The sequence below is a fragment of the Mastacembelus armatus genome, chromosome 4, assembly GCF_900324485.2.
Source record: "Mastacembelus armatus chromosome 4, fMasArm1.2, whole genome shotgun sequence".
In the NCBI taxonomy this organism is placed as follows: Eukaryota; Metazoa; Chordata; class Actinopteri; order Synbranchiformes; family Mastacembelidae; genus Mastacembelus; species Mastacembelus armatus.
In genome coordinates, this window is record NC_046636.1 from 811734 (window position 1) to 837768 (window position 26035).

The 26035-nt window shown below is 44.8% G+C and overlaps 2 protein-coding genes across 6 annotated transcripts in view; one reads left to right on the forward strand and one right to left on the reverse strand.

The window, feature by feature from the left end:
- Window positions 1-3302: 3302 nt before the first annotated feature.
- On the reverse strand, window positions 3303-10474 carry tm2d1 (TM2 domain containing 1). 3 transcript variants are annotated; one of them, XM_026323825.1, is made up of 7 exons: window positions 10308-10474; window positions 9537-9610; window positions 9251-9359; window positions 8580-8671; window positions 6838-6911; window positions 5703-5824; window positions 3403-3540 (listed from the first exon to the last, which is right to left on the reverse strand). In XM_026323825.1, the coding sequence occupies exons 1-6, from the start codon at window positions 10472-10474 to the stop codon at window positions 5714-5716; spliced, it is 627 nt and encodes a 208-aa protein (XP_026179610.1). In that variant the 3' UTR covers window positions 3403-3540; window positions 5703-5713. The 3 variants fall into 3 exon arrangements, with proteins under 3 accessions (XP_026179609.1, XP_026179610.1, XP_026179611.1); XM_026323826.1 differs by lacking the exon at window positions 3403-3540 and adding an exon at window positions 5141-5535; XM_026323824.2 differs by lacking the exon at window positions 5703-5824 and having other exon boundaries at window positions 3303-3540.
- Window positions 10475-11169: 695 nt separating this feature from the next.
- patj (PATJ crumbs cell polarity complex component) overlaps window positions 11170-26035 on the forward strand; it is a 75956-nt gene continuing 61090 nt past the window's right edge. Inside the window, exons 1-12 of one of the 3 annotated variants that reach the window (XM_026323120.2) lie at window positions 11170-11222; window positions 12315-12374; window positions 12480-12658; window positions 15238-15429; window positions 15746-15885; window positions 16036-16216; window positions 21391-21519; window positions 22816-23064; window positions 23234-23336; window positions 23607-23695; window positions 23901-24030; window positions 25795-25914. In XM_026323120.2, the coding sequence (XP_026178905.1) occupies window positions 12353-12374; window positions 12480-12658; window positions 15238-15429; window positions 15746-15885; window positions 16036-16216; window positions 21391-21519; window positions 22816-23064; window positions 23234-23336; window positions 23607-23695; window positions 23901-24030; window positions 25795-25914 (1534 nt within the window). In that variant the 5' untranslated portion in view covers window positions 11170-11222; window positions 12315-12352. Of the gene's footprint in view, window positions 11223-11267; window positions 11739-12314; window positions 12375-12479; window positions 12659-15237; window positions 15430-15745; window positions 15886-16035; window positions 16217-21390; window positions 21520-22815; window positions 23065-23233; window positions 23337-23606; window positions 23696-23900; window positions 24031-25794; window positions 25915-26035 lie in introns of those variants that run through there. The other 2 variants (XM_026323122.2, XM_026323121.2) reach the window with 2 other exon arrangements.

A 26035-nucleotide genomic window follows, 5' to 3' on the forward strand; every position in this document is an offset into this window, starting at 1 on the left:
CTGGGAGGGACAGAAACATGGTGGCACCAAAACCAAACTGATCTGTGACTGATACAACATTTTTGTTGGAGACTTTCAGGGATTTAAGGATTGTTGGACCCCTCATTTGGATGATGGTACTTTTGGACTTTTACTTAATGCTTTGATTTGTTAAGTATTTTTTGCTGTGGTGACCCCTCTGGACAGAAGCTTTTCCTTCAGCTCCTTCCCAGGGACCGTTTGATGGAAAAGGTCTGAGCTGTAAATGAAAATAGACACAGTGGTATGTGCTGGTTGGTTACGCTCCACATTTAACCTGAGCCCATATTCATCATCCCCACACAGTAGATGGCTGCGAGGAGCAGGCTGAAACCATTAAGACACCCCTGTTGCAGTGGGAGTCCTGTGAAGCGTGGTACGGTGCGATAATTGAATTTTGATGAAAGCCACATGGTGGAAAGACAAAGTCACCAATGACACGCGCTCAGTATCTGCTCCTGTGTTTCCGTCATAATTAAAGAGAAGAAGCTCTCGCTGCTCTGAATCGGAGAATCCTCACAGCAGCTTCTCGTCAGCAACAGGACAGAACCGCGTTTAAGTGTTTCTGTATAACGACATGATTTAACCAGTTCTCGTTAGACTGGAGTCTATAGTAAATACTGTACTTCTTACTGTACTCCATGTGTCCTGAGTAAATACTGCACTTCTTACTGTACTCTGTCCTGAGTAAATACTGCACTTCTTACTGTACTCTGTCCTGAGTAAATACTGCACTTCTTACTGTACTCCATGTGTCCTGAGTAAATACTGCACTTCTTACTGTACTCTGTCCTGAGTAAATACTGCACTTCTTACTGTACTCTGTCCTGAGTAAATACTGCACTTCTTACTGTACTCTGTCCTGAGTAAATACTGCACTTCTTACTGTACTCTGTCCTGAGTAAATACTGCACTTCTTACTGTACTCCATGTGTCCTGAGTAAATACTGCACTTCTTACTGTACTCTGTCCTGAGTAAATACTGCACTTCTTACTGTACTCTGTCCTGAGTAAATACTGCACTTCTTACTGTACTCTGTCCTGAGTAAATACTGCACTTCTTACTGTACTCTGTCCTGAGTAAATACTGCACTTCTTACTGTACTCCATGTGTCCTGAGTAAATACTGCACTTCTTACTGTACTGTCCTGAGTAAATACTGTACGTCTTACTGTACTCTGTCCTGAGTAAATACTGCACTTCTTACTGTACTCTGTCCTGAGTAAATACTGTACTTCTTACTGTACTCCATGTGTCCTGAGTAAATACTGTACTTCTTACTGTACTCCATGTGTCCTGAGTAAATACTGTACTTCTTACTGTACTCCATGTGTCCTGAGTAAATACTGCACTTCTTACTGTACTCCATGTGTCCTGAGTAAATACTGCACTTCTTACTGTACTGTCCTGAGTAAATACTGTACGTCTTACTGTACTCCATGTGTCCTGAGTAAATACTGCACTTCTTACTGTACTGTCCTGAGTAAATACTGTACGTCTTACTGTACTCTGTCCTGAGTAAATACTGCACTTCTTACTGTACTCTGTCCTGAGTAAATACTGTACTTCTTACTGTACTCCATGTGTCCTGAGTAAATACTGTACTTCTTACTGTACTCCATGTGTCCTGAGTAAATACTGTACTTCTTACTGTACTCCATGTGTCCTGAGTAAATACTGCACTTCTTACTGTACTCCATGTGTCCTGAGTAAATACTGTACTTCTTACTGTACTCCATGTGTCCTGAGTAAATACTGCACTTCTTACTGTACTGTCCTGAGTAAATACTGCACTTCTTACTGTACTCTGTCCTGAGTAAATACTGCACTTCTTACTGTACTCTGTCCTGAGTAAATACTGCACTTCTTACTGTACTCTGTCCTGAGTAAATACTGCACTTCTTACTGTACTCCATGTGTCCTGAGTAAATACTGCACTTCTTACTGTACTCTGTCCTGAGTAAATACTGCACTTCTTACTGTACTCTGTCCTGAGTAAATACTGCACTTCTTACTGTACTCTGTCCTGAGTAAATACTGCACTTCTTACTGTACTCTGTCCTGAGTAAATACTGCACTTCTTACTGTACTCCATGTGTCCTGAGTAAATACTGCACTTCTTACTGTACTGTCCTGAGTAAATACTGTACGTCTTACTGTACTCTGTCCTGAGTAAATACTGCACTTCTTACTGTACTCTGTCCTGAGTAAATACTGTACTTCTTACTGTACTCCATGTGTCCTGAGTAAATACTGTACTTCTTACTGTACTCCATGTGTCCTGAGTAAATACTGCACTTCTTACTGTACTCTGTCCTGAGTAAATACTGTACTTCTTACTGTACTCCATGTGTCCTGAGTAAATGCTGCACTTCTTGCTGTACTCCATGTGTCCTGAGTAAATACTGTACTTCTTACTGTACTCCATGTGTCCTGAGTAAATACTGCACTTCTTACTGTACTCTGTCCTGAGTAAATACTGTACTTCTTACTGTACTCTGTCCTGAGTAAATACTGTACTTCTTACTGTACTCCATGTGTCCTGAGTAAATACTGCACTGCTGCAGATGAAGTTACACACAGTTTCTAAAGTACTTCAATCTGGTCAAGTCTCAAACAACTGCAGTAAAGGTCAACATGTACATTAATGCAGCAGGAATATTCATCAGATATGACAATAAGACACTGATAGGGACCAGTACTTTGAAACTTTAAAGTGCATTTTAGTCATAAAACTTAGAATCAAGTAGGATTTGAATGCATCACTAGTATTTTCACTACTTTTACGTAAGTAAAAGATCTGAGTACTTCTTTCACTACAGATTACAAGAAGTGATGATGGTAAAAAGTAAAATAGAAATGATCTGCCAGGGCTGCTGAGAAATCTAGATTAACGCAAAATAAACTTTATTTACAGTCAGGTCTCATGGAAAAACATCTTCTCCCAAATAATATTAAATACAACAAAAACAGTCCAAACAGGAAGCTCATAGAAATAAATGAAACAGAAATGACCAGGAAATAAATAGAAAAACTGAAGCACAGGTTTAAGTGATTCTGACACAGTGATTTGTGTTATTGAGCCCAAATCCAAAGAAGCAGGTGGAGCAGGTGGAACCAGAGACCAGTGGACTCTTTGTTCCTTCAGAGCCTGTAAACAGTGACGACCGTTCTCAGGTTCTGGAGCTGGTTTTTGGAAAAACACGGGCCTCCCATTGTTGGTGAGGAAGAACCATGTGAGCCAGGTCAGCGGTGTGGCTCCCTGCTGGGTTTTTAATAGTTTTTGGACAACAATGGAGGTCTACGGCTCAGACCCATAAGCTGAACCAGGTTCTGGATTCACACACACGTTCATTGGTGCTGTCAGTCTCTGGATGGGATCTGGACTCAGTGACACACACACTGACTCAGTGACTGTCGACAGCCACTGAGTTTCTTCCAAAGTGTTTGAGTGTTGCGGGAGGTCGAGGTCGAGGTCGGAGGTCGATGGTGACAGTTCAGTTTTCGTGATGATGGAGAGACCTGCAGACAGAAGGAGACACTGTAGTTGCATCATGTCCAGAGCAGCCCCAACAGAACTCACCGAGCTCCAGGACGTAACATCAGCTTCCAACAACAATAACCTGAGTGCAGCACTTTTACAAACAACAGTCAAGACAGTTAAAAGTGGCTCCAACTACAGCAGTAACCTGCTGCTGACACGTTCATGTGTCAGTAATAAAAATGAAAAAGTATACGATGGTGTAACGCGGGGAGCAGTTTGTCTGAATGATGAGCAGCAGATTTTACTTTGGATATTTGACTGAGCCGTATTAACATTTTCACTCCAGTGTTCGTGTCCTCGTCTCCTCCCTGCTCATTCTCATCACTGCCAGGATTTTGGTTTCCCCTGTTCTTCAGGCAGGGTCCCCCCAGGGCTCACTGCAGAGCTGACCTTGATGTTCCCATCAGACCTGCTGTTCGATCCATGTCAGTCAGGGACATGGACCAGGTGTGAACCCCCTGAGCTCCTAAACTGCCACCATGCACAGACTGAACTGACATGTGAAGAACAACAACGTCATTTGTGCTCAGTTTCCTCCAAAGCTGCTGGGTTCCCATATGTTCCTTCCAGTTTGGCTCCATCAGCATCTTCTCCATAAATGTCCAACCAATGTGAAGCGTCCTGGTCTCTCCACTGCCCCCCCTCCTCCATGTTGATGTTTCCCACACTGAACGATGACGACAGGCGACATGTGCAGAGGAGGGAGACGTTAAAACGACCACATGGATTCTGATCTGACCGTTCTGACGGAGCTCACACACTCACACATCGGACAGGAATCGGATCAAGGACCACATATTCAGGTGGACCAGATCTGGTCTGAGAACATCTGGTTTGGTCTGTTCACACTGAGAGAACATCAGGACTGAGTCAGAGCAGCTGAGACGTGGACAGAGGGAAAGTCAGGGAGCAGAAGTGCCGTGTTTTCCACAGATCACTGAACGTGACACAATATGCACCACTCTGTGTCCTGGTTGCCCTGAGCCTGGAGAACTGGAAATAAGACTTTCTTAAGTCCTGTTCAACCCTCATGAACCAAATTAAAAACAGAGCTGCCCTTTTCTGGTGTTAGACTCTGTCTTCACCACTTCTGACTTTCATCACCTTCCTTTGTTTCACATTCTGCGTGTGTTTCCAGCTGAAACTTAAAGGACCAGTTCACTCAAGTGACAAAAGCTCAAACCACAGTGAGAGGACGGAGACAGACGTCACCCCACACCCAGAGGGAGGACAGGAGCCAACTGGTGTTTTTGGTAATGTGGGTGAACTTTATTCAGCTCCTTTATTCCCTAAGAGACTCAGTGCCAGTTGACTTTACTCTGACATTTAACCAGCTCGTCCCGAGAGGAGGAGGGACAGTGCGTGACCTTGTACTGTGGAGTTTGGTGTAGCTGTCTGATTTGAACCAGGACATCAAAGAAAAACTGCTGCTATAAGTTAAAATATGGGTCAGAAGCTTATTAAATTTGAACATTTATCATATATCTAATCCTTAATACATTAAGACCCCATAGTAAGGACTTAAGGACAGAGGTGGAGGTGCAGTTCTTATTAAAGTTTGATGAACACAACGCACAATTCTCTGTCTGCCATTGTTTAATGTTACAATAACCACATGCTGTGTTTAACATCTGTTGGTTTCAGGAACGTGCAGGTCTCCACTTAACGTCAAGGACTGAGATCTGTGAGGAGGTGATCGGTCATCCAACTCCATTTAAACAGCAAAGTCACAGGGGGCAGTGGAGAGACCAGGACGCTTCACGTTGGTTGGACATTTATGGAGAAGCTCCTGATGGAGCCAAACTGGAAGGAACATATGGGAACCCAGCAGCTTTGGAGGAGACTGAGCACAAACGACGTCCATAAGTACTGCAGTTCACATGTCAGTTCAGTCTGTGCATGGTGGCAGTTTAGGAGCTCAGGGGGTTCACACCTGGTCCATGTCCCTGACTGACATGGATCGAACAGCAGGTCTGATGGGAACAGCAGGACATTCAGTTCTGGGATATATCCTTAAGGTATTTGCTACCTTCATTACTTGTATCTTATATTTCGATCATGATGGAAACACAATTATGATGTGAAATTCCCCTAAAAAAACAAGTTTATGTGGAACCAAAATTCCTCTCCCTTAACTTACAGAGTTCCTGTTCACAGAGACAGGTGAGGCTTCCTGTAGGTCTCGTTGCTGATGGACAGGCGGGTCAGCCGGGCACCGTAATAGTCCACAATGTAGTCTGATCCATCTGCTGGACCCACGATCTGCCAGAGGAGACACACCAACAGGTACTGTTCAGGGTACAGCTCATGTCACAATAGTTCTGCTTTGTCACGGCAGAAACAGACAGACGTGCTGACTATGGGGGTTAGCCGTCAGTGACTCCAGATGTTTACGAACCCTGACCCATGAACCTGACCCCTGACCTGTTTAAAAAACTGAATCTTTCAGGAGCTTGAGGCTCTGATTGCTCTGCTCAGTGGTTATACTAGCTGCTGTCAAGTTTAAAACACTTGCTCCATCAAACGTGGCTGCTGACTCGCACTGTGTTCAGGTTAAAACGCTCCATCCATCCACCGCTGGTCCCCTCCGCACCTTCCTGTGATGGATTTCCAGGTTCTATTATCTAAAACACTTCAACAGGAAGGAGCGATTTGTCCCTTCACCTCCCGTTTCCCTCGCTCCATCCGTCTGTCTCCGTTCTGGGTCCATTAGAAACTTCTAGAAGCATCATTCATCCTGAGGCCTCACAGAGACGCAGCGCTGCACGATGGATGGGTGTAAATAATCATCAGCAGGCCGACGCCTGTTTATTCATCACACTCGCTGGTCCTCCCCCCAACTGGGCAGTTAGTCGCTAAAATATGAGGCTCTGCTGCCACGTGCCACGCTGAAATGTGTCCTCCGGGAAACACGGAGCTCTTCATCACAGGTGAAGAAGAACCTGACTATGTCTGAAGAATCGTACAATTGCTGTGTTTAAATCACTGTTCCTCATCACTGAAGCTTACAGACCTGCAGCGACAAATCTCTGTGTTTCAGTTCCGACCTGCTGTCCCAACAGGACGAGACGTCTGAGGACATTTTTCTAACATTAACTGGAGAAATAATGAAACCTCTGTTTGTAAATGTGTTAAAATCATCAGCTGCAGCCATAAAATCACAAAGTGCCATTTAAAGCTAATGGCTGAAAGTGTGAACAAGTTAAAATGACCTGTTTGTTTACAGACCGGGTGTCGACCAGTGTGACCAGTACCTGACTGGGTGTGTGACGCACCTGCATGGCGATCAGGATGAAGTCGATCAAAGTGCCGATTCCACAGAAACCAACAGTGCAGAACTTCAACAGTCCTGTTAAATAAAGGTGTAAAAAAAACTAAAATCACATCCATGTCAGCACATTTAAATAATATCACTGTTACAAACGATGCTAATCATAGAGACCAGGATGGAGACCAGGATGGAGACCAGGATGGAGGGTTACACAAACAGGATCCATCACACTCTGAGCTGTGGATTAACTTCTTAAAAAACAGACGCCTGATCCGAGGAACGGACCTGAGGATGGTCAGACCCCAAACAAAATGTGTTCAACACAAACACCAGCCGCAGCATCATGATCGATCAGTTAGTCATCGATCAATTAATGAGCAGCCGCAGGGGAAAAGAGCAGCACCAGAAAAAACACCAAAGTGCCCAGAGGGAGTTTAAAGCCACAGAAACTAAAACAATTAGTTTAAGTGTTTCAAAGACAAATTTATATGAATAAAGTTTTCGCCTCCTGCACCGACGACAGACAAAAAATCTGGAAACCAAAGTCCAAAGAACATTTTCCAGTTCAGCTTCGGTTCGTGTGCTGAGCTGTGACGTCTTCCTCAGCCATCACCTCCTGTGAGCATCTGTGTAAAACAACGGACTGTCTAACAACGATAACGCAGGAAATGAAATATAAGTGAACAAGGCGTCTGCACGCTAATGAACTAATCATGATGTTAAATCACTAATCGTTGATACCGTCACCAATTCCTACAATAACCAACTCGAAAGAGAATAAACAGATTTTTACGATGGATCGAAACGTGACAAGAAAAATCCAGATCTTCATGAAGTGCTGCTTAGAGGACGAGCCCTTTATATTTCAACTACCCCGAAACTGGTTGAATCCTCAGAGCAGGAAATAAAAATGACCACAGGACTTTAGTCTGTTGATCATATTATCAGTTTTTCTCCTGTCTGCTCTGTGAGGCTGCCTGCAAAATTCATTCTTGGAAAGAAACCTCACCTGGCTCAGCCTGGGCCGACCTGTGCCAAATCAGGCCAGGTATTCATCAATACAGCTGAGACTGAGACACACACACACACACACACACACACACAGACAGAGCCTTTCAGCCTTTGTCGTGCTGCAGGTGTCTCATTAAAAGGAGGATGAGAGGAGGATCAGTCTGCTGATAATAACTGTCTTGTTGTGCTAATCATAACTGTCATTATGCTCCATTGTGTGTAGATCAGGGACAAACAAACTAATTGAATTTCATTTGAATTCAAGCTGGAACACCATAAAATGTGGAAACAGTTAAAGGGCAGCGTCGCCTATTTTCACCGCTACATTCAGACAAAAAGAACAGGAGCAAAATCTGGGATGGGTTCTGAGGTTCTAACAGCCGGTTCTATTTTGAACCCAGTATCCGAGTGGATATAACCCTCACATACGTCGTGACCCCTGGTAAAACTGGATCTTTTCTGCCTTTGCTAGGAAGCAGCTCAGGCCTAGTTTTGGTTTTTGATCCACTGGTTTTAATAGTTTATGGACAACAATGGAGGTCTACGGCACAGACCAATTAGCTGAACCAGGTTCTGGATTCACACACATTACGCTGAGGACACCACATTCATTGGTGCTGTCAAGTCTCTGGATGGGATCTGGACTCAGGAACACACACACACACACACAGACACACACACACACAGAATCAGTGGGATTATATTAAAAAGACAAACAAAAGAAAACCTGTGTACCTAGAGCAGGATATCCCAGGTAGAAGCGGTCTGCTCCGAGCCAGCCCAGAAACAGAGACAAAGCCACAGCTACTTTGTAGGAATAACCACTCCTGACAGGACACACACACGTGTTTTCATTAGCAAGACTTGTACCTGACACAAAAATAATCAATCAAACTTTATTTGGACTGAACGTTACATACAGGGCCAACAACTGACAGGTCAATAAACAGAACAAGTGTAATAAATGTAAAATAATAAAACTATCAAATAAAACAGGTAAAGCAAGAAATATTACAAATATAATCGATGCTGCAACATAAGAGTGAAAGAATAAATGAGGGATCACAACTGTTATCAGGAAATACTCTTTTTTTCTTTTCCGAGGGAGATGGTTCATAAATTAAAAAGCGTCTCTGACAGTCCGATCTAGTTTCTTCTTGACTAAAATCATTGTAATTTAAAAAATAGGCAGCAGTTTAATGATGCATGAATGTTTTGATGATGTGTCAAAGGCCACAGTGACTGATACCAGCAACGTCAGTCAGTTCACATAACAGGATGATTCAACCCTGCAGCTCTGGGTGTGTGTGTGTGTGAGTGTGAGTAAGTGTGTGTGTGTGTGTGTGTGTGTGTGTGTGTGTGTGTGTGTGTGTGTGTGTGTGTGAGTGTGTGTGTTGAGCACTCACACGTTCCTGCAGGAGATGGTTTTGTTGAAGCCCACCTCCTCCCCACTGAACCTGAACTCCGTCCCGTTGGAGAGTCGACAGCTGATGTTTGGAGCTGGGAGGCACTCCACTGCAAACACACACACACACACACACACACACAAAGACACAGTTTTCCTTCTGTTGTTGTGAGGATCCTCGCTGACATCACACACTATAAACCTGGTTCTAACCTGAACCCTAAAACCAGAAAATCACCAGTTTCGTTCTTTAAAATCTGAAAATAATATTTTCGTGTCAGACTCACCCCAGGCCATCGAGTCCCGGCAGTTCTCCGGCTCCTGGGTGGCTTCATCGATCTTTGGATCTTTACAGAGGTACATGAGCAGAGTGAAGGAGTCGGAACCGTCGGTGTCATTAGAACCAGAAGTACCAACAGTCAAACATGTTCCACTGGGATAAAGACCTGCTGATTTTTCACCTTCTGTTTTTAGCTTTGACACTGCAGTAAACGATAAACACACTGATAACATATATTCAAATATATTTGTTATATTCTATTAATATATGTTCGAATATATTTGTTATATTGATAAATATAAATCTAATATATATTAATATATGTTCGAAAATATTTATAATATATTGATAAATATAAATCTAATATATATTAAAATATAAGACACTACAGGTCCAGTGTTCAAACGGACAGTGAGCTCGTCTGGACTTTAAGTTGTATTTGCAGTATTTTAATACAGTACTGCAGTATTCTGAAACTGCAGTACTTATGGATCAGAGTAACGTTACTTCTTCCACCGCTGCTGTTTCCTGATCATTGATTATTGATTATATGTGAGAAACTGATCACAGAGCATGTGACGCTGTGTAATAACAATGACACCTCAGGTCTTCAGGTCCAGCAACAGTCACTGTTTGTTCCACAGCCGCTAAAATTATATTTACATGTTTTTATTTATGCTGCTTCCTGTCGGGAAGCTAACGTTAGCCACCCGCCATCTTCGCTGGATGAGGGTCCGGTAGAAGCGGATCGGGTCAATAACCGGGGACCAAAGGATACTGTCCGGGTCCGAGGCTTTCGCAGCTGTCCGCCTCTTCGGCCAGAACCAGCCGGAACCGCGAGTAAACACAATAAACCACGAAGCTGCACAACACGGACCGTAACCGAACCAGGCTCCGCCAGGACGCCATGACTGACTCTGTCACGTGACAGCGCGATGCCTTCATGACGCTCAGAAAATGGGAATTTAGAGGATTTTAGGACACGATCGCGATTAATTTGTTTAGTTTTTAAAAATATATTGAACATGAACAAGCACATCGCTGTGAGAAACTGAAGTTTATTTGTTGGTTTATCCAGTAATGTGATTTCTAGGTTATTAAACAGTTTCAATCACACTTTGGATGGACTTGATTTACATTTTTATCAATAAATTGTGTTTTCAAAAACACTGTATTTTGTGCCATTTAATTTATTTAACAAAACACGATTGGTGCTATTTTTTATATTTTAGCCTATATAATTTATTTAAAGTAACTTTTAGCACTAACTTTTTATGTACTTTTTTGTGTTCCTGTTTTGTTTTTAGTCTGTCTGTCTGTCTTTCTTTCTTTCTTTCTTTCTTTCTTTCTTTCTTTCTTCTAGTTCCCAAACGGGTGTTTTTTCTGGTGTTTGTGTAGTTTTCTATGACAAAGGCTCATGTTTTAAATTTTATATCTTTATTTCTCAAATATTTGCATAAACACAAATCATTAAGGCGTCACTTCGGTAAATCTGACATATTATTGACCATTTTAACGATAAGAATAATTGATTAAAACACTAAATGTAGTTTACTTTGTCTACAAAGATTCAAGGGTTGGATTAAAACTATTCGTCTATTCAAATCTTTTAACACGTAGGGTCTATCAATATTCCGACAGCACGTGAACGCAGCATTAAAGCGACACTGGTGCCAAACTGGATCCAGTTCATGTGAGTTTTAAACCGGTTTAAACGCTTTGAAATCGGTTTGTTTCGTGTGAAGTCGTTATTGGGAGTTGCCCACAGCTTCCGATGGATTATCCGCTGAAAGTCTGACGGGGCGAGTTTTTCCGACGCTGTTGAAGAAGCTAGTTTAGCATGCTAAGGCTAGCCGCCTGTTAGCGGCGGTGTTGGACCAGAACTTGTTTTAACGCGGTTCTGGTGAAATTCTCGGTTTTAAAGAGACGGAGACCTGGAGCCTGGTGCTGGCGCTGCTTCATTAATGTGTTTTGACGCTGTCGCTGCTGTTTGACTCGCTTTTCCGTCAGGTATTAAAGTTTGATGCACCTGTTGGACCTGCTGATGGTCCCGGACTGGTCCAAACGTTCCTGTTTTAAACCCACTTTAACAAAAAGCTTGAAATAATCACAACACGCAGACTAACGGAACGTTTATTGATTATGTCCCATGTTTCGGTCCCCTCCCTCCTCTGAGTTTCACTTCCTGCTTCCTCAGGTGAGCTTACAGGTGAGTCCCCCGCACACTCACAGATTTTCCAGGTAAATGAGGTGTGGGGTTCTGGGGTGTAGACGCCAGGGGACAGTTGGGGACTGTTGTGTCGTGTGTTCCTCCCGCCTGTATGTGCTGATAAAGCGGGTCTGTAGCCCGGTTCGGTTCGGTTCTGACTGTGTAAACAAGACGTGCTAATGAAGCTAACAGACAGATACGGAGCCGTTCACCTGTGGATCACCTGAGCCCAGTTCACACTGTTAGGAACCAGGTGTGGACGCGGGAAACACACACCTGTGGTAAAGCAGCAGGTGCAGCAACAGACCAGTCACAGAAAATGGATCAAAGGCGATTTAAAAAAGTCACCTGGTGTTTCCTGTGAAGGAGCAAAACACCTGGACCCAAAGAGCTGGTGCTGTTTGTTGTACTGAAGCACCTGTGTCTCCGCAGGCGCCTAAAGCTGGTTCTAGTTTTGCTGTTTGTTCTGAGGCTCTTTGTTTTCGGTCCGATGGTGTTTGTTCAGGACAAACAACTTCCTGTGCTGCTTTATTTATTGTTTTTGTTGACACCTGTCCTGTGTCCTCCCCGTCTCAGGTTGATGCAGAGCGACACGCAGACGGAGCAGGACAGCCATGTTTGAAAATGTGCCCGCAGGTAAGTCCGTCCACCGGGTCAGGCTCCTCGTGCACACTGTGCACGTTCACTCTCTGGCTTCAGGCCGTGGACCGCTATGAATCCTGTTTGTTTGTTTGTCTCCAGTGTCCACAGCGGAGCGTCAGCAGGTACTGGGAGCTCTGGAGCGTCTGCAGACCAAACTGGTCCAGAGAGAGGACTGGACCCACAGTGACACCCTGGGGAACCTGAGGGAGACCCTGCAGAGTCCTCTCTTCAACCACATCCTGACCCTGCAGCACTCCATCAAGCAGCTCCGGAACCAGGTGAGAGACCAGAAGCCCCTGGCCGTCCCCCAGACCAATTGTGTTTATCAGAATCACTGGTGTTGAAAGTTACCACAGGACGGACAACACCCCATGACAGAGTCGGACCAGAGTCGGACTTTAGTGAGGACAAGCTCCCTGCAAAGTTGAAGTTACAGAGGCCGTTAGTTATCTCTCACAGTTTGTAGTTTTACGTGGACTTGGCGAAAAGCATCAGGCGCTTTAATAATGTGTTTATATCGGACGTCGTTCAGCTGAAGCTGCTCAAACTGTGACCCGCCTGTGAGGACTGACCCTCATCAGCACCATCCAAAGTCAGTCAAGCTGCGTGTCTGGGCTGGAGATGAGAGTTTCACTCCTCTCACCCAGGACCCCGGGGTCCTCTCAAACTTTGTCTTTGTAGAACTGAAGCATTCAGACAAACTGGGACAGAGGTGGACAGAATATCAGAAACACCTCTGACTGTGATGTCGTGGACCGACGGGACAGGACTGTGGTTGCAGCAGCAGGTGCTTCTCTTCCTCTGCTGGCTCCGTGTAAAGGACCTTAGTGTTTCACCAGCCGTCTTTAACATCAGCACCGCAGACTAATGAATGTTTCCCATCACATCTGACATCTGTAACTCCTCCCAGGTGTTGACAGCCTATCAGGTACCGGTCCTGTCCCGCCTCCTGTCCAGCACAGTGACCCGTCAGAGGGGCTGAGTCCGCTCTGCATCTCCATCTGCATTCAGCTCCAGCTCGCGCTGACGTGGAGCCTTTACAATAAACAATCTGCAGGCCAAATTAAGATAATGGCAATAACTGACGCTGGGCTTCATATTCTAAGTGCTGCGAAGGTCAGAGCTGAGTCTATGAATGTGGTGGTGGAGGGTATATGAAGCAGGGACTTCTCTCTCTTTCTTTATTTATTTTCCCTCCCTCCCCTGGCTCTCTGCGGATCTATCAAGCTTTAATATCTAGTGTCTTGGTTTGAGTAACGGCCTTGTCGAGGCGGTATTGATGAAATGGCTCAGGATCCTGCTCCGTCAGCCTGGCCTAAATAAGCCGCAGACTGATAAGTTTCCACAATGTGAGTGTAAAGGTCATTAATACATTACCTGTTCAGAGAGAGGGCGCCTGCAGAGGAATCTATTGATTTTTTTTTTTTTTTTTTTTTTTTTTCTCCTCTTCTTCCTCTCTCCTCCCCACTTACCCCCCGGCCTCTCCGCTTCATTTTTTGCTCGGTGTCTTTGTGTTTTGTCGACGGTGTCCTTGCATAGAAGGGCCCTTCCCTTTTTCCTGCCCCTCTCTTCATCAGAGCTGGGTTTTTGTTTTTCTGGTAAAACCTGGAGCCGGTCAGAGTCCACTGCACAGCTCCTGCACTCCATGAGTTCATCAGGCAGAGGAATAAATACACGACGTGGCCGAAAGTATGTGGACAGATGCACATTCCCTCCATGTGCGAACATGTGATTGAGACGCCATGGTCACTGATGCTGCTCCGGCAGCTGCTTTCAGTTTTTCCACCAGATGTTTAGATTTTCTCCCGCTCAGGCACATCAGTGAAGTCTCACAGCCACAGAATGAGAATAAATTTGCTTTCCTAAGACAAAATTCAGCTCTGCTTTGACAGACTTCACACTTTTGAATTTAATTTTCTTTAGATGTTCTTAACTTTTCTACAACTAAAACTCTTCCTCGGAAACCTGACTTTCTCATCAGTTCCTCACCAGCTTCCAAAGGTGGTAAACAACCACAGGCTTTGAAATGATTTGTGAGCATCATTTCATGAGCTCTAGATCTTATTGAGCTTTATTTGAGTTCTCACAGTTGAAACATTTTCAACTTGCACAGGTGAAATTTTCAGTCCAGGGAGAACTTCTGTCTTTGGATTGAGTTTCTCTGCACGTCACAGATTTGGGCTGCAGATTTTACTGCACAGTAACACAATCACAGAGGAACAGTCTGTGCATTGTTCTGTAAACTGCTGGTGTTCAATGTTGACAGACCTCGTCCTCCGTCCACACTTTGCAGCTCCACACCTCTGTGGAAAATAAAACAGGTTCCCCTCTCTGCCTTAAAACCTTTTACATATTATAATCAACGAGCTAATGATCAGTTCTGTTTGACATGATATGTTTAAATACCTTTTGTCCAAAACACCAAAATGCTCAATTTGCACAGAAAAAAAAAAAGTATTTGAGAAGCTGAAAACAACAATTTAAAATACCTTCATGTGAAAAACAGATCAATAATCACTTATCAAAATATTTGAGGATCATTATTCTGCGCTGTGGTCAGAGCCGGGCTCACTTTTATTCTTCTCCTTATGGTCTTTATGCAGAACTCAGTGGCTTTAGACCATGTAAGTTTTTGGTTCTTCAGGTAAAAACAAACAGCTGAACAACAGAAAAGTCTGAAATTGGGGGAAAAATGATTTAAAGGATTAAATCAGTATAATGAGAACAGTCAGAGTCTTCACTTCTGTATGGACTCATCGATCGGTACCAGTAAAGTATTGACATTCCCAGTTTAACGAGCTGCAGCACAAACAGCAGCACCGGTTTGTTGTGTGACGGTCCTGTCCTGGTCCTGCAGCTGAGCACGATGCCTCCTGACGCCTGCAGCGACTTCAGTTTCTCCAGAAAGGGTCAGCTGATCATGACCGTCGCTAATCCGGCCAGCAGCTCGGCCCCGCCCACACTGTCCGCCTCCTCCTCCGTCCTGACCAACGGCTCATCTCCGCCCTCGTCCGACCTCCTCCAGAAGTGGATCCTTGCTGCCGCCAAGGTGGGTGGAGCCACAACACTCCAACACACCTGTAGAAAAAATGGCATGCAACTAAACCAAGCGTGTGTGTGCGTCTCTGTGTGTGCGTCTCTGTGTGTGCGTCTCTGTGTGTGCGTCTCTGTGTGTGCGTCTCTGTGTGTGTCTCTGTGTGTGCGTCTCTGTGTGCGTCTCTGTGTGTGTGTCTGTGTGTGTGTGTGTGTGTGTGTGTGTGTCTCTGTGTGTGTGTGTGTGTGTGTGTGTGTGTCTGTCTGTGTCTGTCTGTGTGTATGTGCGTGCGTGTGTGTGTGTGTGTGTGTGTTTGTGCGTGCGCGCTCAGGGCCGTCACACGGAGCTGGTCAGCCTCACTCGGCCTGTGTCTGGGGGTCTGGGCTTCAGTGTGGTCGGTCTGAGCCCTGCAGGAAGCAGCAGTCAGGGCGTCTTCGTCAAACAGGTCCAGCCTGGAGGAATCGCACACAGGTTGACTATCAGCTTTTAGCCTCCCAGCAGAGAAAGTAATGAAACTCACTGTGTTGCCAGTAACGCTGAATTGTCCTTTGTTGAAGCAGCTTCAGAACTTGATCTGTATCATCTTTTTGGACCCTGACTGACGTTGCGTTGTGTTCGCAGGGACGGGCGTCTCCAGGAGCGGGACCAGATCCTGGTGATAAACGGCAGCCCCCTGGAGCCCGGCATCAGCCAGCAGCAGGCCCTGAGCCTCCTGCAGCAGCCTGGAGACACGGTGGAGCTGGTGGTGGCCAGAGAGCGCCCGACCAGCCCGTTAACACCGAGCAGCACGGCCTTCAGCACGGTAAGAACCATCCTCGTTCAGCTGAAGACTAAACAGTCCGATCACCCAAACGATGAAGAAAACTCCGCTTTGTGATTCGCTTTTGGGTGTTAGCTCTGTGCTGTCAGTCTTAGTTTCAGGTTAGATGTTCCTTCAGTGGGCGTTCATGTCACTTCTCCAAAAAGAGTCTTCTCAAAATTATACTGAACTAAACTTTGGACAAAAGCGAGATAAGTCAGGAGACATCACAGCTGTGTCCGTCATCATAGGTTGTTTTTGTGCGTAATAATAAACAGACAGGCTGAATTAAGCAGGTCCAGTTTGACAGTGATGCTTCAGCTTCACCCACAGATCAGAGAATTATCCACATTTGAATTTGAGCATAAGAAAATGGAGATAAGGTTTCAGCCTTTAACCAGAAACACTTTTATGTTTCTGTGTCTGCACAGATTAAGCAAACAACAAAATCTGTGCCAGTTATTGAGCTTAACAGGAGAAACGTTGGAGCAGTTATCTTCATTTAATCTGCTGAATAATTGATTCATCAGAGTCTTTTAAATGTGAAGACACAATATTCAAAGTGATTCTTCAAATGTCTGATAAAACTGTAGAATGTTACGTACTGTAGTGAGTTTGGAAAGACTTAAGAAGAAAGGCAGACGATCATCGTGTCTGAGAGATTGAAAACAACCTTTTGATTAGTTATTAAAATATTCATATAAAATATATATTAAAGTATTTTTTGATGATTTACTGTAACAGGCTGATTTTCCCTACATCTTCCAGTCCTTATGCTAAGCTAAGCTAACCTAAATAAAAAAATAAATAAAATAATATTAATATTCATATCTTTCTGGAAGATATTTCCAAACTGTTAAAAACCAGTATAGAAAAATTCCCAGGGCCTTGTCTTCTTCTTAGTGACCGCATGTGGATTCTTGACCCCTGGGTTGAGAAACTCTGCGCTGAGGTTTTGAAAACCAGTGCGAATGGATTTGATTTGCTTGAATGAGCCTAAATGTTTGAGATCTCTGATCTGAGAGAGTCGGCTCACTCAGCTGTGCGGCAGCAGCTTCGTTCATCTGGAATAAAAGCAGCAGTATAACTCCAGATGGGTGGTGCACTGATACTAAACTTTAAGTGTCAGTTGTTTTCAGAGAAACAGGACAACGAGTGCGGATTGTGAAATAAAGCACTTTCCACATCTTTAGCATCTAATTTAGGGAAAGAAATAAACAATGTTAAGTGTTTGGTATCTGAAATGATAAGCTCCAGGATGTGTCAGCGTTACTAAACACCAAATTCCCCTAAAACTACTGTTATTTGGTGGATGTTGAGCTGCAAACCTACATGTCAGCTTTTTCCTTACGGAATAAAACTTGAAGTCTGTGCAGTCTGAGTTTGCACATTTATTTGATGTTGAGTTTTATAGGTCGGTAGGAAGTAATTTTTAAAGACTGATCCTAAACCAGCAGCAGCGTAGAGGCCTGGAGCATCGCTGAAATCAGCTTTATCCTGCGCCGTGTGTTCAGCCGGATGCACACACACATCAGACAGCAGCTTGGCTGTCACTCAAAACAAGCGTTGCTGAGCGGGCGTCAATCATAAGTGGAGGTCACTTTGAGGCCACACCTCCTGTTTATGACGAGCCATAAGTCTGCTGACATTGACTGGGATGATTTTTATGACCTTAAAGCCTATAGGAAATCAAGTTAGTGCTCCCCTTGCAGCATCGCTCCTGACAATATGTATTTAAGTCTGCGAGGAGCCGCGATCAATGAATGTCGACATGACGGGGAGTCAAAGCCTGGCAGTGACGGAGGTGAGAGGGAGTACAGAGGAGGCAGAAACAGTCCACAGTCACTGTCTGAGCTGGGACCGAGGCTCAGAGGTCTGAGAGAGCATGTTGGGTAATTGGCTTTAATTAAACCAGTTTCCCAAACTGTGGTCTGTGATATGTGATAACAGCAAATAGATCTGCTGCTGTCGGTGACATGAAACAGTCTGTGATTCTGTGAGTTTGTGTTATTCTGCACAAATCCCATCTAGTGACTGGGCACCAGTGAATGTGTGTGGCTCCAGATGTTGCTGTGAGCAGAGACCAGTGGACTCTCTGTTCCCTCAGAGCCTGTAAACAGTGTCGGCCGTTCTCAGCGTCTGGAGCTGGTTTTTGGAAAAAGACGGGCCTCCCATTGTTGGTGAGGAAGAACCATGTGAGCCAGGTCAGCGGTGTGGCTCCCTGCTGGGTTTTAATAGTTTTTGGACAACAATGGAGGTCTACGGCTCAGACCCATAAGCTGAACCAGGTTCTGGATTCACACACGTTCATTGGTGCTGTCAGTCTGTGGATGGGATCTGGACTCAGTGACACTGAATCAGACTTTTTTCATTTAAGTGAACATGTGGAACATGACAGGTGTTGTAGAGCTCTTTATGTGAGCTGTCACAACAAATCACTGCAGACGAGCCACATTAGACAGAAAAGTTAATGCAAACCTGAGTTGTTGGGCTGAAGACACGAGCAGCCGTGAAAATATTTGAGAACTCTGACATTTAAATAACCAAAAGAAAAGATTTCAGTAAGAAAAACGGCGACAAACCAGAGCAGGTCTGGACTGTTAATGTGAGCTGAGGATCACAGGTTAGCCTCAGCTGTAATGATTCTGCCCTGCTCTATTGTCGGGTCATTATCACACAGAATTACACTGTCCCTCTTGTTTGTTACCCTCCTCCTCCTCCCGGCTCGTTGGATCCCGGCCACGTTGTGCATACCAGGCCTCTGATCCTCCTGCTTTTGTTTTATTCATGTCCCGTTTCTATCGAGGTCACGTTTAATGGAGCCGCAGGCATAAAAAAACACTCTGGATGGGCTTTTATTGCCGTTCGCTCGGCCTGGTTAACTATCACTCTCCCAAAGAGAAGTCTCCTCTGCTGGGCAGACTCGGGTGACTCTGACCCCCCGTCACAGCCGACGTGGTTCTGTGGTGTCAAACCTCTCAGCTCGTTTCTATTGGAATGAGTCCGAGACCGACAGAAGAAGCTCATAAAGACAGGTATAAATCAGCCAGTGAGATATGATTTTACTGCTTTTGTCTATTTAGTGAATATCATCTCACCCTCGATTAGGACAGTGTGTCAGCGAATGCACTCAGGAGTTTAGAGTTAATTTATGGCTCTCCTAAAAATGATGAACAGCAGAAAGAACAGGGATTAAAAATAACAGATTGTGTAGTTAAAGAAACCTGCAGGGGCCTTTAAAACAGCCTCGATTTGGAGGAAATGAACTTAAGCACGAGTTATTTAGATAAAGTTCATAAACTTTTGTGTACAGTTCACATCAAATGCAGACAGAGAACAGAGTTCAGACACTGAAACAGGTTCAGCTCAGGTGTGTATACGTCGAGAGGAACCAGCAGAATCGGAGCCCTGGGTGCTGGACCAATCAGGACCATGCGAAGACTGGACTAAACTGAGACTCTGGAGAGGAGGATTAATTCTGTGGGTGGGTGTCAGCTGTTAAGGCTTCAACAAAACCTCAGTGTAAACCTGCTACCTGGACCAGAAGCCTGGACCTCGTTCTACAACCTTTAACCTTTAACCTTTTTTGGGAGTGAACTCTGCCTCTCCACTTCCTCCTGTGTGTTCACAGGCAGGATGCTTGCAGCTAACTCTGAACCTGAGGCTAACCAATCCTCCAGCCTCCGCAGGGGTCAGACTACTGCAGCTGGATCACAATAAAACTATAGCACTTGCTAGTCTGCGACTGCACTGACCAGGCACAGTGAGGTGAACCTCTTTAGACCCGACTGCCGCCCTGATTTACCTGTCTACATGTTCTCACCACAAAATGACCCAGAGAGCTGTGGGAAAACAGCAGCATGTGTAGTCAGTGCAGGAGAGAAATTCAACACTTTACAAAGCGTCTGCAGTCAGATCCTCCCCTGGGGAAAGAGTGAACTTCTGCTGGAGAGCAAAGCATTCAACACATTCAGTGTGATCCCACTTTATCAGCCAAACGGTTTCTTCCAGCGTCCTGGGATCAGCTGAGGAGGAGGTTTGTTTTGTTAGACAGAGGAGGACCTCCCCTATCAGATCGGAGCTGTAATAAGAGACCGCTGCACCTCTGATTACAGCCGCTTCATAAAGACAGCCTCAGTGTGTGTTAGCAGGTATCTGCCACAGCCTCTCATTGATCAGCAGCTGGTATCAGAGGAGGAAATGCTCTCAGCTGGTAATTACCTGCTGAGCTTAGGTTTAACGACCTTTCACCTGAGGACAGATATCCAGGCAGCCGCTGCCTGAGGCTGCTGCTCTGCTCGCGGCAGGGAAACAGAAATAAGATTACTAGTCATTCATAAATATGTTCGACTGGGCTGATGCTCTAAGAGGACTAATTGGATCGAACGGTTCTGGTTTCAGGAGTGAATGAAGGAAATCCTTTGAATCTGATGAGTTTTGATTCTTGAAATGCAGCTTATCGACTTTCATCCGGTCACTTTTTAAAATGTTGTCTCGAATTTCAAACAAAGTGACACAAGTAGAAACAGGGCTGGGTGATAAAACGGTCTGGATCATTATTTCCATGAAAAACTAACAATGATAAACTCAATAAATGTGTCTGTTGTTCTGAGCGACTCCCTGCATCTAATGAGACCACAGCAATAGAGCAATATTATGGCCCAAAGGAGAAAAACACTTGGAAACATGAAACTGAGCGACCGTGAGGAGGAGGGCTGCACAGGATGACGACACTGTGGATGAGAGAAAAGGATCCTGTTTTTAAAGCTGGATAAACAACAGTGTCATCTGTAAAATATGCAGGTGACCTGTGCCAAGAAATCAACAAAACAAACAGTGCTCCCAGTGTCCAGCAGCCAGCTCACTCGGTCAAAATGCTAAAATAACACCCATTTCAGTATATTATTGAAGGAAATATATCCCTGTCCTCATGCAGTAACTTTATTTTCAGTAGTTTATTATTTCAGTGGTATTTCTGTCAGAATGTCACCTTATTTAATAAAATGTTTGGAACAAGCAGCTGAACCTTTGAGAGACAATCATAAAAAAGTAAAACCTTACAAAGAAAAAAGAACTGTTCGTTTGATTCAATATTATTATTATTATTTACAGAATAGAGAGATTCCTAATTCATACTGCACATAACTTATAGTTGTGTTTTCTGCCTCGTGCTGCAGGATCAGTGGGGACACATGGAGGAGATCGAGCTGGTCAACGATGGCTCTGGTTTGGGTTTCGGCATCGTAGGTGGGAAGACGAGTGGCGTGGTGGTTCGGACGCTGCTGCCAAACAGTGTGGCTGACAGGGTGAGTCAGACTGGTGATACTGATCTTCATTAACTCTAATACTGATGTGTTAATTCAATTTTATTTGTATAGCGCCTAATCACAATACAAATCATCTCAAGGCACTTTACAAAAACAAAAAACCCAACAAATCCCTTATGAGCAGCACTTGGCGACAGTGGAGAGGAAAAACTTCCTTTAACGGAAGAAAAAACCTCCAGAAGAACCGGGCTCAGTTTGGGCGGCCATCTGCCTCGACCGGTTGGGGTGAGTGGATAGAGCAGAGAGAAAAGAACAGCAACAATAAACAACAAATAGACACTGCAGGTTGGTGGGACCAGTAACTGCACATCAGCGATAAACAGCTCCAGGACCAGGGACACCTGCAGAAGGTACAGAGAGAGAGAGAGAGAGGGAGAGGGAGGGAGAGAGCACAAACTAGGGGAGAGAGAGAGCACAAGGTTAGTAACATTCAATGGTGGAATATACATGTGAGGGGTGAGGAGAGAAGAGAGGGGAGCTCAGTGCACTGATGGTCCTTGGGCAGCCTCACATGGTCACATACTTTTAAGGTACCTTTATGTCAATTAGACAGAAGTCTGGTTAACTGGTTTGTGTTAACTGGTTTCATAGATGGATACAGCAGAGTGTCATCTGTATAGCAGTGGTAATTAATAGAGTGCTTCCTAATGACGTAGCCTAAAGGAAGCACGTACATGGTGAACAGAATCGGTCCTAGTACAGAGCCTTGTGGAACTCCATAACTAACTTTTGTGCATGTAGAAGGTTAATCATGGACATGAACAAACTGAAATCTGTCCGATAAATAGGATTGGAACCATTTTAATGCTGTTCCTCTGATACCAGTCACATGCTCCAATCTCTGTAATCAGATGCTGTGATCAATAGTGTTGAATGCAGCACTAAGGTCTACGAGGACCTTACGAGGAGTATAGAATCAAGTCCATTATCTGAGGCTAAGAGAAGATCGTTGGTGACTAAAGCCACAGACATTAGTGGGAACATATAAGAGCATGAATCGGTGTGAATTTAAGTCTCGGATATTCACCTTTAAGTGCAGCCAAAGAATTAACTGATCCAAAGAAAGCCAGTCATAGGAGTTAACCTGTTTTAAATCATGGCCTGGTTCTTGGAGTAATTGCAGCGCCTCGCTATTTTGTGATAAATATTAAGAGAAAAAACACGAGATCAAGATGGAACTGCTGTGAGGCTAAAAGAGGTAAACACAGCCCCTGCAGTCAGGTGATCCACAGTGTGTGTGTATATATATATGTAACGCCCTTCTCCTCCAATCAGGATGGGCGTCTTCGCACAGGTGACCACATCCTTCGCATTGGGACAACGCCCACCAGCGGCCTCACCAGTGACCAGGTTGTCAAGGTGCTGCAGGGATGTGGGAGTCATGTGACTATGCTTATTGCAAGGGACCCCAGAGGTCAGAGGTCATCAGCCCCACCTCCCCCTCCACCTCCAGACACTGCCCCCATCTCCTCCTTACCCCCCAAACCCCCCAACCTGCCCCCACAGCGCTGTGCCAGCACGATGGTGAGTCAGAAACCAGAATCAAGTTTTTTATACCACGGTCATTTCCAGATGCTAAGGTTTGTTTGTTGAAGATAAATTTCTGCCTGAGAAATAAACTGATCAATGAAACGTGGACAAGATGAGGTTTGTTTTTGAGCCGCCTGCTCAACATGATCTGTGTGTGTTTCAGCCCAGCCTGGAGGGATTTGAGATCCACCAGGTCCCTCTGACCAAGAAGGACGGCCAGAGCCTCGGCATCTCTATCGTCGGCTACAATCCTCTGATGAGCCAAGGTGGAGAGGAATGAATTCAAAACCAAACACCTCACTCACTCAGACAGTACAAACTAGGGACAGATTAAAAACAACATACTGTTAGAACCAAAGCAGGATGTTCTAAATATTATTTTTTGTCATTTACATTGAGAAGTTGGAAAATACTTAGTTTACTTTGCCGACCAGGAGTCAGGTTGTTTCATCAGCTCAGCAATAACCAGGTTTATGACATGTGTTTCCAACATGCCGTGTGGCTGTTGTCAGTCTGCTGATCAAACCTCTGTTCAGATGCAGTGGGGGTGTTTGTGAAGCATGTGGTTCCAGGAAGTGCAGCAGATCAGAGCGGGAACATCCGAGTCCACGACCGACTCATCGCTGTAAGAACTTTTACAGCCTTAAGCCTGATTCAGATCCATTCTTCTGCAGGCACCTCACCAGAGTCTGTGCACATTTCCAACATGGTGTAACAAACTAATGTAGAGAAGTTGCAGCTCACCACGACCTAAACCTGTGTCCTCTGTCAACTCACATCTGCCTCCTGCTGTCCCCATGTTTGTCTCGTCCTCTGGTGTGTCTCAACAGTTGGACGACATCAGTCTCCATGGGATGACCAATCAGGAGGTGCTGGAGGTGATGAAGCAGACGGGCCAGACCGTTGTTCTCACCGTGGTCCGGAAGAAACCCAGAGCGCTGGAGAGATCGCTGGATAAAGGTAGTGAGTCAGTGCGGGCACCATGTGTGCAGTTTAAAGTGAAGTCAAGACGAGAGTAAAAGTGTCACAGGGAGCCACGACGTGGACCGCGGTAACTTATAAGGGGTTGGTCATGTGATTGACTAAGGCAGCTGAAGAAGAAGGCATCAGCCACATCCAGCTGTGGTTTTGAACTTTACCACATCTGGTGCTGCAGGAAAGGAGAGAGAGTAAAAGTGTTAATGAACATGATCTGTATGTTTCCCAACAGCAGGCTGGGCTGAGTATCACTGGTTCAAAATGAAAATGTTTTACACTTCAGTCTTGATAATTGTTTTATTGACAAAGGACGTTGTTCTTTCAAAGTGCTCAAACCGTGGTTTCCCCTAGAGTCAAACCGTGCATGACCCAGGTCAGCGGTGTGGCTCCCTGCTGGGTTTTTAATAGTTTTTGGACTACAATTGAGGTCTACGGCACAGACCCATAAGCTGAACCAGGTTCTGGATTCACACATTCATTGGTGTCTGGATGGGATCTGGACTCAGTGACTCACACACTGAATCAGAGGCTGCTCCTTTAACTGTGTCAGTTTGTGATTTCCTCTGTGAATAGTGTTACTGTTAGCCTGGCTGCCGTCATCGGTCATGTGACCCAGCCCCATGTCGTGATGGTCTTGTGGGAGTCTCCGGTTGAACCTGGAGGTTTGGACTTGGCCTCTTGAGAAAACTGGTAGCAGCATCACACACCAGCCGACTGTGTTTATGTCATGGCGACTCATTAGCACGCTTCTCCGCGTGGCGTTCAAGGACACTGTGGTCCTGCAGTGCCACAGGGAGCAGAGAGCTCCTCAGACCTGTGAAGACAATGTAATGAATTTAATATTACATTAATAAATCAGAAAACTCAAACAGTCCGTTAAAAGAACAGCATTAGGACTGTTTTTATGTTACAGGAATTAGTCCAATTTGCATGTAAACGAAGCATAAACGATGGGAAATGACTGAATATTATAAAACCCATTAAGTAGTGGAGTTTATTTAGTAGGCCTCATCAGACTGGCATTAACAGTTTGTGTTGTGTCTTCTATAGATGGAAATATACAAGTTTGTGAATATGTGGCGTTAAACCAATAATCTGCTGCTGTGGGAGAAGTTAACTCTGTGTAAAATTTATCAGCGCTTTTCTTCCTTTTTCCTGTCTGAGCCGTCTCTGCCTCTGTCCTCTCACCCAGATTAAGATGACAAATTTGTTTACAACTCGGTGTAATTTTCCCAAACTCTCCACAGAAAGTCTGTGATTCCTCCTCCGCAGCCTCCAGAGAGATTAATTCACCCGGTTCAGGGTCATTTTTTTGTCTTGCGATCGGCCGACGGCCTGCACTGGTCAGCCTCCAGGCCAGAGAGAAACAAGTGATTTTTAAAAAAGAAGAGGAGCACAGGGCTCTTATCTCCTCCAGACGTCTTTTATTTCATTACTGAGAAAACACAGAGAACTGGAAACCAGCTGAGTGCAGCCTAAAGTTTTTAAACTTCTTATGTTCTGGTCGTTTCTGTGCCTCTCTTATCTACGAAGACCTACGATGAGCCTGACAGGAAAATAAAGTTTGCTTTTATAAAACGGTAACGATCAGTCAAAAACCCACTAATTTACAATTTATTTAGGCACTTAACTGTTCAGATGTGGTTCTACTTCCTCCATCCATTCCCGCTGTCACACTCTGACTGTTGAAGGCACGACAAATGGAAGAAATGAAGGTGTGTGTCTGTGTGTCTGTCTGTGTCTCAGTGGAGCGGGAGTCGTCTCGTCTGTCGCTGAGGAGGTCACTGGAGGCCAAGTCTCGCTCATCCAGCTCCATCGCAACTAGGCCTGAGCCAGCGTACCCCAACGCAGCACAGCTGGTCAGGGGTGAGTCCTGCACACAGACACACACAGACAGACGTGCGCACACACTCACTCACACTCCAGCACATTTGGTTTAAAGTAAAACAGTTTGTTTGAAGTAGATTCACGTCATATTGAACAAACA

Coding starts and splice junctions, on each gene's coding strand:
- tm2d1 (XM_026323824.2), bottom strand. CDS start 10,474: ATGAAGGCATCGCGCTGTCACGTGACAGAGTCAGTCATGGCGTCCTGG. Junction 9,611..10,307: donor GAAAGCCTCGGACCCGGACA/GTATCCTTTGGT, acceptor CACTCTGCTCAT/GTACCTCTGTAAAGATCCAA. Junction 8,672..9,250: donor ACCATCTCCTGCAGGAACGT/GTGAGTGCTCAA, acceptor GTGTCCTGTCAG/GAGTGGTTATTCCTACAAAG.